The 12,530-nt window shown below is 42.5% G+C and overlaps 1 protein-coding gene and 1 pseudogene across 1 annotated transcript; both read right to left on the bottom strand.

Annotated features, from left to right (window-relative positions):
* Positions 1-2,332: 2,332 nt before the first annotated feature.
* On the bottom strand, positions 2,333-3,250 carry LOC101559688 (cellular nucleic acid-binding protein). The gene has a single exon (XM_012513168.2). It carries the CDS (start codon positions 3,202-3,204, stop codon positions 2,701-2,703), a length of 504 nt encoding a protein of 167 aa, XP_012368622.1. The 5' UTR covers positions 3,205-3,250; the 3' UTR covers positions 2,333-2,700.
* A 564-nt stretch (positions 3,251-3,814) lies between these two features.
* Positions 3,815-6,996, bottom strand: LOC101593067 (annotated as a pseudogene).
* Between the last annotated feature and the right edge of the window lie 5,534 nt (positions 6,997-12,530).

Below are 12,530 nucleotides of genomic sequence, written 5' to 3'. Positions count from 1 at the left end.
ATACCCTCAGTCCACATCCCTTGTCTCCTAAACAATAAGCATGTAATGAGCACCCAATATAAGTCATGAATTTCACAGTACCATGGATGTGCAGGGTATAAAACTTGTCTATAGCAGTGACGGAGAACCTTTCAGACACTGAGTGCCAAATTGCAATCCAAAACCCACTTACTTATCACAAAGAGCCAACTTGGTGATGGAAGTTGAATACTGAGGTTTTAGTGCAGAAAATACGCCTCATACATAAATAACTTTTGTCTTAAAAGTAGAACCCAATAATGCACGTACCATAGGTTTGCCACCACTGGTCCATGTCATTCTCTATGTCCTCTAGAATCCCTTTCCAAGTTATACACATGGATACCTACAAATAATTATGTTATAATGATATAGTTGTTATTAATGTATTACAGGAGATGAAAGAAGCCAAGGGAAAAATACATTATTTCTAAAAGAAGGAAATAATCAAGAAACCATATCTGAATATTGAAAAGTGGTTGATGTTTACCTACCAGCACATGAAGAGGTGATGGGTAGGACATGAAAGTATATTATGAGGGAAAGACAAGCTCCAGACTCGGAACATAGCAAAGTCCAGGACATAAAACTACATAACTAAGCTGGGGAAAATGTTAAGCAAAATAAAGATAATGCTAATAGGGGGAGACTTTGATATATACAAGATAAAGGTTTTTTTTTAAATAAAAATTGTATTTACTGGGGCTGGAGAGATGGCTCGGTGGTCTGGAGCACCTACTTAGAACAAGCTTGGCAAAAGCATCAGGGACCGCGGTTCAATCCCCCAGCACCACATGCCAGCCAGCCCGCCCCCTGGTGAGCTGAGCTGGCCTCTCTCTCTCTCTCTCTCTCTCTCTCTCTCTCTCTCTCTCTCTCTCAAATAAATAAATAAAATTAAAAAAAAATAAATCTGTGAGCCTGATTTAATAAAAGGGCTGCTTTTTCTTCTTTTTTTCTTTAAGGCAGGGTCTTGCTATGTAGTTCAGGATACCTTTGAACTCACTATGTACCCAGACTAGCCTCAAACTTGCAGAGATCCTCCTGCATCAGCCTCCTGAGTTCTGGGTGCAAGGGCTGCCATTTTGTCTTCAGGGATAGGGATACTGATGAGTCAAAATAAGGCTTTCCTTCCCCTGTGACTAGAAAAGATTGCCTCAAGGAAAAAATGTGGAAGATTTAAGTATTCAGTGGGTCCTTCATAAAAGGGACACAATTGCTTTTTCCCTCTAACTCTGACCCAAGTTCCTGAGCACATAGGAAAGTCCAGGTGGTTTTGAGCGATTCAAATGCACAATCTTGGGCTGGAAACATAGCTTGGTGCTCGATAGGTACAGCACACATAGCATGAGTGAGGCTCTGAGTTTGATTCCCAGCACCTCCAACAAAATTGTTTTTCTGTGTTTTATACAAGTTCAACTGTTTTTCAGACTCATTTTTCAAGACTGGATTGTAATATACAAAATTCAATTTTTTGGGAGGTTTGGAGTGGGGTGAGGTGCTGGGGGTTAAACCCAGAGTCTCAAAAGCTAGCTAATAATCCTACCATTGAGCTACCTTCTACCCCAAATCCAACATTTTTATTTTTTAATTTTATTTATTTATTTATTTATTTTGGAAGAACTGGGGATTGAACTCAGGTCCTTGTGCTTGCCAGGCAAGCACTTATTCTACTGAGCTATCTCCCCAGCCCCTATGAAGAATATTTCTGAAATTATTTAATACTCAAGCTATGCTTAATCTTAATCATTATGTTTACTTCCTTAGATATTTAAAAATACATAAGTAGAAACTTTGCTATCAATACATGTATACCCACAATTATTTTTGTTTATTTTTCTTGATATTTTCTTTCTTTCTCAAAGTTACTTATGCATTTTATACATCTTTTTCTCATTTATTTGCATTAAACTATACATTAAAAAAAAAAAAACCTGGGCCAGGGAGATGGCTCGTTAGAATAAGTTCTTCCCTGGCAAGCACAAGGTCCTGAGTTCAATCCCTGGTACTGCAAACAAACAAACAACAAACAAACACCCTATACACTCTATGAAGGGCCAGAGATGTCTTCTAATGTTACTTATATAGAGACAACTAACAAGGCGAAATAATTTAAAACTAACAATTAACAAAAAAGTTAAATATAATAAAGATGATAAAGTGACAGACATTTCCAGAACCATCTTTATTTGCTCTATGAATCTGAGGAAATGTTACATCCTCAGGGTGGTCTTGGGTGCCTAAAAGGATATTTTCTTCCCCTCTCCACGGTGCAGCTTCTCTTCTTTTCTACTTGATGTTTCTTCTCTTGGTGGCAATTTATCTTTATCTGACATGCTATATATTTTAACAGATTCAAGGGCTGTGTTCTAAAAGTCTTTCTGATTTGTTGGATGGCAACTTCTAATGGAGTGTGTCCCATCAAAATACACCCAAAGAACCCGGATTTGTATAGCACTTTGAATGACAAGTCACTATCTGGACTTCTTAGGTGTGGAGAAACAGCACATTAACTGTAATAACCTTTTTTGATATTTTGTCCAGCCCTTTCCTCTTTTAACGCAGCAGTTACAGCTTGCTGATCTTGAGGGTAGCCTCCACCTATCAACCTTTTGATCAGCGAACAGGTTTTAGAGAAAATACGACTAATCGGCGTGGAGAGTGGACCAGGGGGTTGAGGTAAGCTTAGTCTTCCAAGGGGCATTCCCTGGCTATATGTCCGGGCTTTCCACATCGGTAGCAGTTGACATCACTTGCCTTATCGCAGCTGATGGCCATGTGGCCGTTCTCGCCACAGCGGTAGCACCTGATTTGGGGGCAGTCTTTCTGGATGTGTCCAGGTTCGCCGCAAGTGTAGCATTTCTGCGCTGCCCGATGATCACAGTCTCGAGCCAGGTGGCCTGGTTTGCCGCAGGTGTAACAAGTCTGCTCTTTCTCCTGTTTAGGCTCGCGGCAGTCTTTGGCGATGTGGCCACTTTTCCCGCAGTTGTAACAGATGTCCTGGAGGTCGCAGTTCTTGGCATAGTGTCCGGCTTCACCGCAGCGGTAACAGATGTCAGACTGGGTGGTGGAACTGCATTGCGGATCTCTGCCTCGGGTTCTAGCTGTTCTCCCTCGAGCTCCTCCATTAGGACATTCCCGGGCCCAGTGGCCAGAGCGCCCACACTTGAAGCATTCTTTCTCGCTCATGGCTACGGCCGGCTACCGGCTACCGGTGAGATCTTCCGAGGAGCAAGCCCACCCTTCACTGCCACCCAAGCCCCAAGGCAACTTCCCCTAGTCTGGTTTAGGTAGGAACAGCTTATTTGCCTGCAGGGGCCTTTATGATATCACAATAGGCTTGCTCAGGGCTTTTTTTTTTTTTTTTTTTTTTTTTTGAGACAGGGTGTCTTTATGTAGTTCAGGCTGGCCTTAAAGCTCACTTTGGAGCCCAGGCTGGTCTCAAACTCACAAGGAACCTCCTGCTTCAGCCTCCCTAGTGCTGGGATTGCAGGTGTGCACCACCATGCCCTAAGGCCTCTTTCACACTTGTTCCTTTCCTTTTTAGTAAAAAACCACAAGTGCAGTGATCTATTAAGTGGTCTTGTTCTCTTGTTTGATTTCAACATTTGGGTCAATAAATTGGAATTTGAATCCATTCCTGCGCATGTATTATGATCTGCAGTCTGTAGTATTTCTAAGTGGGTGGCTTTCCTGGCTTAGGGACACTGCTCAGTGGTGCAACACATGAGCAAGATTTCAGCAGCCCCACCGCACCCCAAAGAAAAAAAAGGCAGCCTATGGTGTTACCTCTTTGCAATTACGGCACGCTACAGTGCTGAGGCAGAAAGACGAAAAGTTCAAGCCTAACCTTTAAAGCTCTGTGTGTGTGTGTGTGTGTGTGTGTGTGTGTGTGTGTTACTAGAGAGGGAACCCAGGACCTTCACACTGAGCTACTTCAGCCTCCTTTTTTATTTCAGTTTGTCTTCCTTCTCCTCCTCCTCCTCTTCTTCTGTAGCAAACCTATACTTTATTCTGTATTGTCTCATTTGAGTTTTACTATTTTTACACCACACTTTGAAGTTCTTAGGCTACATATTACAAGATAAAAACTAAAAATGGGGTTTAAGAACAGGAAATACATTTATTTATTTATTTATTTATTTATTTATTTATTTTTGTGTGGCCGCTTCAGCCTGGCCTGGGGACGGGGCTGGCGCGGCATGTGGTGCTGGGGATCCAACCGCAGTCCCTGTGCTTTGCCTAAGCTTGCCTAAGCAGGTGCTTTAGACCACTGAGCTATCTCACCGGCCCAGGAAATACATTCATTAAATTATTATTATTATTATTATCATTATTTTTTTTTGGCGGAACCGGAGTTTGAACTCAGACCCTTGTGCTTGCCACGGAAGCGCTTATTCTGCTGAGCTATCTCCCCAGCCCCATTTATTAAATTAAACATCAATCCAAGACACCAGGACAAGCTGTAGCCAGAGTCTAGAAATACCCAAGCAGCTACTCAAGTCATATTCTCAGGTTCTAGTGGCCACTTAATAAGCATGGTAACCCAGCTTCATAGTATGCTTGGTCATCAAAATCCATGAAGATGCCAGCAAAATGTTCAGATTTTTAAAAATTTCAGATTTTAAGGGACTGGGGAGAGATGGCTCAGTAGAATAAGTGCTTCCCTGGCAAGCGCTAGGTCTTGAGTTCAATCCCCAGTTCCACAAATAAAATATAAGTAAATGTAGATTTACTTTGCAGTGTGTAAAGTGCCAATTTTAATAGATCCTCTAAAATAAAGAATATATAGGTAAGGTAAAAGAATGATCATCCAAATTAATGTAAGAACAGCTCACAGCATTTTATTGCTAGTGTTTTAAGTCTGTGGAACATCTAACTACCTATCTACTTTATTGAACTTCACAGAAAATCCAGTATAATACTAAGTGCTTATCATCCTAAGAATACAAGAAATACTGTTATGTTAGAAAGCTATTCCAAGGGCCGGGGAGATGGCTCAGTGGAATAAGCGCTTCCCTGGCAAGTGTAAGGGCCTGGGTTCAATCCCCAGTTGCATCAAATAAACAAACAAACAAGCCCACAAAACACAATTAGGGGCTGGGCATATAGCTCAGCGACTTAAGCACTGCCTGGCAAGCACAAGGTCTCACATTCAATCCCTGGTACTGCAAAAATAAGTAAATAAAAGAAGAAAGATTTGTACTGATAGTGTTTGGACAGGATATCATGTCTGCATCTTGTACTATGAATAACCACTATGAAGACAACAACAACAACAAAAGACAACAATATGCAATGTATTAATCATTAAAACTGTGCTACTAATCAGTTTTGAAACTGTCTCATTGCTATTTGTTTCTCAATAAAATTAGTAATAAATAAATAAATAAATAAGAACACCCTCACTGGCCACCTAGTTCCAAACCTTCAACAATCTGTTGGGGGCTGGGGAGATGGCTCAGTAGAATAAGTGCTTGCCTGGCAAGCGCAAGGGCCTGAGTTCAATCCCTGGTTCCACAAAAAAAAAAAAAAAAAAAGAAAAAAAATCTGTGTGGCAGAAGGGCAAGGTTTCATATCTTCATCAGTGCGCATAGAGAAGAGTTCACTTGCCTTCTGGTATGATTCATCCAGTTCGCCCTTATCAATAGGCAACCTAGTTCCCAAAGCTGCATAGTGTTTCATCATCAGAGCCAGTGTCATCAAAGGTTACATCTCCATCACCACCCTCATCTTTAAGACTAAGATTAATGTGTAAAATGGATAAAGTAATCATTTCTTGCAGGGTAAGGCCAAAGGCAAATAGGTCTGCTTTGTCAATAATAATGCCATTTTCCTCCAGAGCTTCCTTGGGTTTCCACAACTTAGTGCCAGTGTAACAGGCCTCAGGATCAATCACACTTATATTTTCATCCATTGAGAGAGAAACTCATACATCACAAATTTTAATTGTTTCAAAATCACCTTTAATTACAACATGAGAACATTGTATGTCTCCGTGAAGCAATTTTTTTTTTCTTGCTGCACATACTTTATCCTGTTGCCATGTTTAAAGCAACTTCTAGAATGAGAGCTGCTGGAAAAGGACCTTGGCTGTGTTTATATCGCTCTTCTAGTAAGTCAATTAGAGATTTTTCACCTTCCATATTCCATAGTAAGGCACATACTGCCCTTGTTGGCTTCAGTAAAAGCACGATAGCCTACAAGGTTTGCACGATGAAGGCTTTTCAAAACCTGAGCTTCATCAGTCAATATCTTTTGATGATCATTACATATAGGATTAATCTTTTTCACAGCCTAGGAGAATGATACAGACCTCTTGGAGATCTTATTAGGTAAATATTTCCTGCAGTGCCATATAGCCAAGCTTCTGCATAAACAGAGAGGTGGGGATGTTTATATGCAGAGTTGATAATTCAGATTTCCATATATATACATACATATATATGTATATATATAAGAGGCCAAGAAGATGGCTCAGTATATGTGTATATATGTGTGTATATGCACACACACAGGTGTGCATACATATGTGTATATGTATACACACATATGCATATATACACATACGTATATACACATACATGTACATATGTATACATGCATATACATATATGTATGTATATACATATATGTATGTCTATGCATGTATATGTATACACACATGTATATGTGTATATATGTGCATACATGTATGTATATGTATGTATATACATATATGTATGTGTGCATATATACATGTATATGTGTGTATATATGTGCATACATGTATGTATATGTATGTATATATACATATATGTATGTATGTATGTATGTGTGCATATATATTCTTTTTGAGACAGGATCTCTCTATGGAGTCCAGGCTGACCTTAGGCTCACTCTGTAGCCTAGGCTGGCCTCCTGGGATTACAGGCCTGTGCCACTATGCCTGACTTTTTCAGATGATTTGTTTGGTGTTTTGAAATTATTGATTCCTTCCATTACAGCAACCACTCTAAGTGCTATGATGAAACAGTCGCACAGCAGCGTAAAGAAAAAGAGCGAAGTGATGACAACTGGCACCGAAGACTGCCTTGGTGCGGTGCCTGTTTTCTTTTGCTGTTTTGTTTTTTATTTATGTATTTGTTTGCTTTTGTAGTACTGGGATTGAACTCGGCACCTTGCGCTTGCCAGTCAGGCACTTATGCCGCTGAGCTGTATCACCGGTCTTTGCTGTTGTTTCTTATTTATTTATTTATTTATTTATTTATTTTAAAAATCTTTTTTTTTTTTTTTTCAGAACCGGGGATTGCACTCAGGCCCTTGAGCTTGCCAGGGAAGCGCTTATTCTAGTGCGCCATCTCCCCGACCCCTACTGTTTGTTGTTTTTTAAACAGCAGTTTTTGCCCCTTATTTATTTAAAAATTATATTTTAAAGTTTGTAAAATGAGGCACAACAGAAGAGACCCGTGAGATCTTCAAAGAGGCAGGAAGGCCGAGGATCACAGGGCAGGCTATTAAGGATAATGGGGAATAAATTTAAGGAGACTTTTCAATGGAACGGCGAGCTAGGAAGAATGAAAGAGGGGTTGACAAAGAAAGATGAGCTTAGGATGGGAAGGTTTGTGGAGGCTGGTAACAACCAGGGGAATGGGACGGTGAAGCATTAGGGACCTGGGTTCTACAGAAGGGGTGAAGGCGAGGGGTGGGTTGCTAAAGGTTAGACTCCTAGAAGCGAGGCTCCGGGTAGGGCGGCGCACGGCGCATGCGCCCAACGCTCGGCGGTGCGCTCCGGCTGAGGCTGGCGGGTTTTGGCTTCAGCTCTGCAGCTGGAGACGCCGCAGATTTTTCTCCCCGTTGTTCAGTGCAGGTACCTGCTGCTGCTGTGCAGACATTTCTATCTGTTCCGCCGCTCTCCTCATACTGTTGGGGGACTTGCGACTCTTTAAGACTTGTTGCTACGTCTGACTCGGGAGTTAAAGGAACGGCACAAGGCAAGCGTATAACGTGGAGGGCGGCGGAGGGAACTCGGGCCAGTGAAATCTTTAATTTGTGCATTCTCCGGGTGACGGGAGGAAAAAAAGGGAGCAGTACAGGACTCAGACCCCTAAAGGATAATTAGCATTTATTTATTACTGCCAAAGGATAGATTTTTTTTTTCCTCCAAGCAGGGTCGAGGCACCTGATCTTGGTATTCCGCATGACCTGTTTAAAGTTGGGGTTCGTGATTTGTAGCAGGTTTATGTAAAGGGTGAGGCTTTAGGATTGGGCTCATCTCATGGTTTATGCTGGAGCTTTTTTTGCCTTTGTTCAGGTAGAGGGATGCTACCACATTAGGGTACCCGGGGGCCGGGGCGCTCCTCCGGGATACGCTCCTCCGCTCATCTTCAGCGTCTTTTCTGCGTATTCAGTGTCCCAAGTTGAACTTACACAACCGTGCCGGGAAGGCTAGTGATGCTTCATTTGGGGCACTGAAGCGCGGCTGTGGCAAGAAGCGCATCAAGATACCATCAGGCGTACGTGTACTATATATACAAAGTGGCGGGAGTGGGAAGAGTGGGGAGGCTTTTTGGGTGTACCTGGCATTCGGGGGAATGGAGGACCTAAGGCTGCAGTGACCGCGCTCTTTTTTGAGAAGGCCTGAAGGGAGGGGGCTTCCGTTGCCCGGGAGAGAGGAGGCGCGCAGCCGCAGGGCTTGGGTTGGGGGCGTGTGGAAAGGGATGGCAACGCTCAGAGTGAACCCTGGCCATTGGGAGCGTGGAGGAGGGCGTGCTTCTCGGGACCGTAAGGGGTCGCTGGAGCCAGCTTGGGGCAAGCGGCGCGCATGCGTGCTTCAGCCGGCGGGCCTGCGCGGGTGGGGAGGGAGACGGGCGTTTGTGGGTAATGAAGGTTTCAAAATGGCGAGGGAATCGTCGGCGAAATATTTTGAGCCAGCAAGGTATGCGGTGGCGCGGATCTACCTTTTTACTCGGTGAAGGGAATTGTCAGAGGCTGTGGCCAAAAAACTGTAAATTGGCCCAGAATAGGCCTGTGACTAGCGTGTCAATAATGTGAGTTTGAAAATGCGGGGGAAGGAACGGGCGCGTTAGTCCCAGCTAACGGGAAGGCTGAGGTGGAGGGATCCCACGTTCGAGCGTAGCTTGGGCAATTTAGCTATTTAGCGCCGGCCAGTCTCAAAAGATACTGACTCTCGGGCCGGGGACATGGCTCTGTAGAATAAGCGTTTCCCTGGCAAGCGCAAGGGCCTGCGTTCAATCCCCGATCCGCCAAAAAAAAAAAAAAAAAAAAAAAAAAAAAACTGTCTCTCCAAAAGGGTAATATAGCTGGCTGTGTATAGGAAATATGTGAAAAGCACTCAGAGCCCGGCCACGTTCAGGCAGTACACATTCACAAGGCTCACCGAGTCTGACTTTGCCGATATCGGGCAGCCGCACTTGGAGCTGCAGGACACAGTGGCTGCATCGAGAGAATCGTGTGTTGGCCGAAATCCCTTGATTTTGTCCCTTTGAGAGTGTAAGGCTGAGGATTTGCTTTGTTTCCAAATGCTTCTTGCACTCGGAACCTGGAATTTGAGCGGATGGCTCTCTGATATTCAAACTGTAATCTGCGCTGGAAAAATGGAAGTTAAAAAGTTTTGGGGTTTTTGGTTTGTTTCTTTTGTTTTATTTTTGTTTTTAAAGAAGCAACTTCTCTGAACATACCTCCCCCAACCCCCCAAAACTCACTTGCTGAGCACATACCCAACAACACCTCTTCCTCTCTGCTCTAAAGGGACGGCTTATGCAGATACCAGCCCCAGGAGGCTTGGAGCCTGGTTCCTTTTCCTTGAGAAAGAGATGATGAGCTGAAGATGTATGGAAGTGATGAGGCAAGTGTAAAGAGCTACATGATCTGTGTTCTCTCTCGCCTCTGTTCTCATTATAAAAGACCCTTGCCCATCTATAAACCCTGAGGTGATGATTTGAGGCAAAAAGGTCCCTCTCCTCACAGTTAGCTTTAAATAAGTCTTTTTTTCCCCCTGTTACCCAACTGTGTGGCCTTACCTGATGTGATGGTGCATACCTGTAATCCCAGCACTCAGGAGGCTGAGGCTGGAGGATTGCCAGGAGTTCAAGGTCAGCCTGAACAACATAAGCGGACCCTGCTTCAAAGATAAGCAAGCAAACAAACAACTAAACCAGTACCTATAAAATTGCTGAAGAGGGGCCTGGGAGATGGCTCAGTAGAATAAGTGCTTGCCTAGCAAGCCCAAGGGCCTGAATTCAATCCCTGGTTCCACAAAAAAAAAAAAAGAAAAAAAAATTGCTGTAGGGGACACAATAATCTGTCCAGGATTTTATAGCCAGTTAAATGGTAGAGGCTAGATTTTTATCCAGATATATACCTCCAGAATCCTACACTCCTAAACATCATGACTTGCCCTAAATTGAGGACATTTATATTTAATCTTCTCTTAGAACTTCAAAATTTTGAAATCATAACACTCACCTAAACCATTAAGAAAAGACCTCTTTACTGCTTTTGACTCAGCGGGCACAGGCCTGCCTGGCAAGCATAAGGCCTTGAGTTGGATTCCCAATACAAAAAAAGAAAAAGCTTAGTCATACTTAGTACCTGGTTGCATGTGCACCATACAAAAAGTAAAGAATTGTTGATTCAGAGGTTCCTGGAGTGGCTAAAGTGGCTATCACCTATACTTGCTTCTGCCATTTTTCTTTCATTCTTCTGTAGAGAAAAGGTCTGAAATGGCCTACTACAGCAGGCTGAACATGGTCATGTGGGTTTTGCCTGATTTGTGATCTAGTCTCACAAATTGACATCCGTTTTTTTTCATGAAGTAGAGATATTTTTAAATCCGTTATTATTATTTTTATTTATTTATTTAATTTTTTGTGGTACTGGGTATTGAACTCAGGACCCTGTGCTTGCCAGGCAAGCACTTATTCTACTGAGCTATCGTTCTTGCCCCATGTATTTTTGCATATTGATCCAAATGTCTGACTGTAAGGAATTACTAAAGTGGAATTATTACATCAAAGAGTATATACCACTTTAGTGCCAAATGTTGTATGCCAACTTTCGTCCCACAAAGTTTGTACCAATTCTTACACAAACACTTGAGTAATTAAAAAAAAAAAAAACTAATCCCAGTCCCCTCTCCCTCCAAAAAACCCACCTGTTTTTCACTGTTTGATTTCATTCCTATAAAATGCACAGAATAGGTAAATCCAGAATAGTGGACAGAGAATTAGTTGTTGTCAGAAGCTGCGCATGGTTGAAATCTTCTTAAGTTAGACAGCAGTGATGGATGAATAATAGTGTGAACAGGCTAAGATATACAAGCTGTGATTAAGAAAAAATACAGGGAATGTTTGAATTTTTATATTTTGACTGTAAAATTTAAAGCCAGAGGTTGCATGATACCAAATCCAAAAAAAGGTGGATGAAGACACACCCTGATGTTATCAGCAGCCTGACTTCCTGTTTGATTATACCTTTACCAGGTTTTGGGGAATGGGACTCTCCTTGTGGAGGTGTTTTTTGGTTCTTTCTGTTCTTAGTTCGCAAACATTTCTGTTCTTTTTTTTTTTTTTTTTTTTTTTTTTTTTTGGTGGGACCAGGGATTAAACTTAGGCCCTTGCACTTACCAGGGAAATGTTTCTTCCACTGAGCCATCTCCGCCGGCCCAGCATTTATGTTTAAAAACAAGTTCGCAAAAAAAAGCATTCCGCAAAATTTTGTTTCTCTTCTAACTCCAAATTGGCTCATGCAGCCTAACGCAGTGGTGGAGAATGTATGACACATGTTAATTTTTCTTTGAAAACACAAGGTATATAGATAAGAGTTGTTTTTTCTAAACTAAAACCTCAGCCGGACATGATGGTGCACATCTGTTATTACAGCACTTGGGAAGGTGAGACAGAAAGATTATTGGGAGTTCTGGCCTACCTAATAAGTTCATAGCAGCCTAAGTATATAGCTAAGAACCCTTCTCAAAAAAACAAAACACAAAAAGAGGCCAAAAAAAGAAAAAAAGGGCCAGGGAAATGGCTCAGTAGAATAAGTGCTTCGCTGGGAAGCTTAAGGGTAAGGGCCTAAATTCGATCCGTGCTTCCACCAAAAAAACAAAACAAAACAAGGGCCAGGGATGGTGGCACATGCCTGTAATCCCAACACTTGGGAGACTGAGGCAGAAATTTCAGTGGGAGTTCCAGACCTGCCTGAGCTACAACGTGAGCTAAAAGCCAGCCTGAGCTGCATAGAGAGACCCTGTCTCCAGAAGAAGAAACAACGAAAAGACTGGGTGTGGTGGCACATGGGTGTAATCTCAGCACTCTGGAGGCTCAGGTAGAAGGATTTTTTTTTTCTTTTCCTTTTTTTTCTTTTCCTTTTTTTTTTGTATGTGTGGTACCAGGGATGGAAGTCAGGATCCTGTGCTTGCCAATCAAGCACTTATTCCACTGAGCTGTCTCCCCCACCCATGGGGTATGGGGGATTGCAGGGAGTTTGGGGTCAGCTGAGCTACATAGTTAAAG

Source organism: Octodon degus, unplaced genomic scaffold (assembly GCF_000260255.1).
Source record: "Octodon degus isolate 3935 unplaced genomic scaffold, OctDeg1.0 scaffold00345, whole genome shotgun sequence".
Taxonomy (NCBI): Eukaryota; Metazoa; Chordata; class Mammalia; order Rodentia; family Octodontidae; genus Octodon; species Octodon degus.
This window is presented reverse-complemented; position numbering and strand designations above follow the sequence as displayed.

Bases quoted from the DNA above. Each gene is read 5' to 3' on its own strand.
- LOC101559688 (XM_012513168.2), bottom strand. From the start codon at position 3,204: ATGAGCGAGAAAGAATGCTTCAAGTGTGGGCGCTCTGGCCACTGGGCC.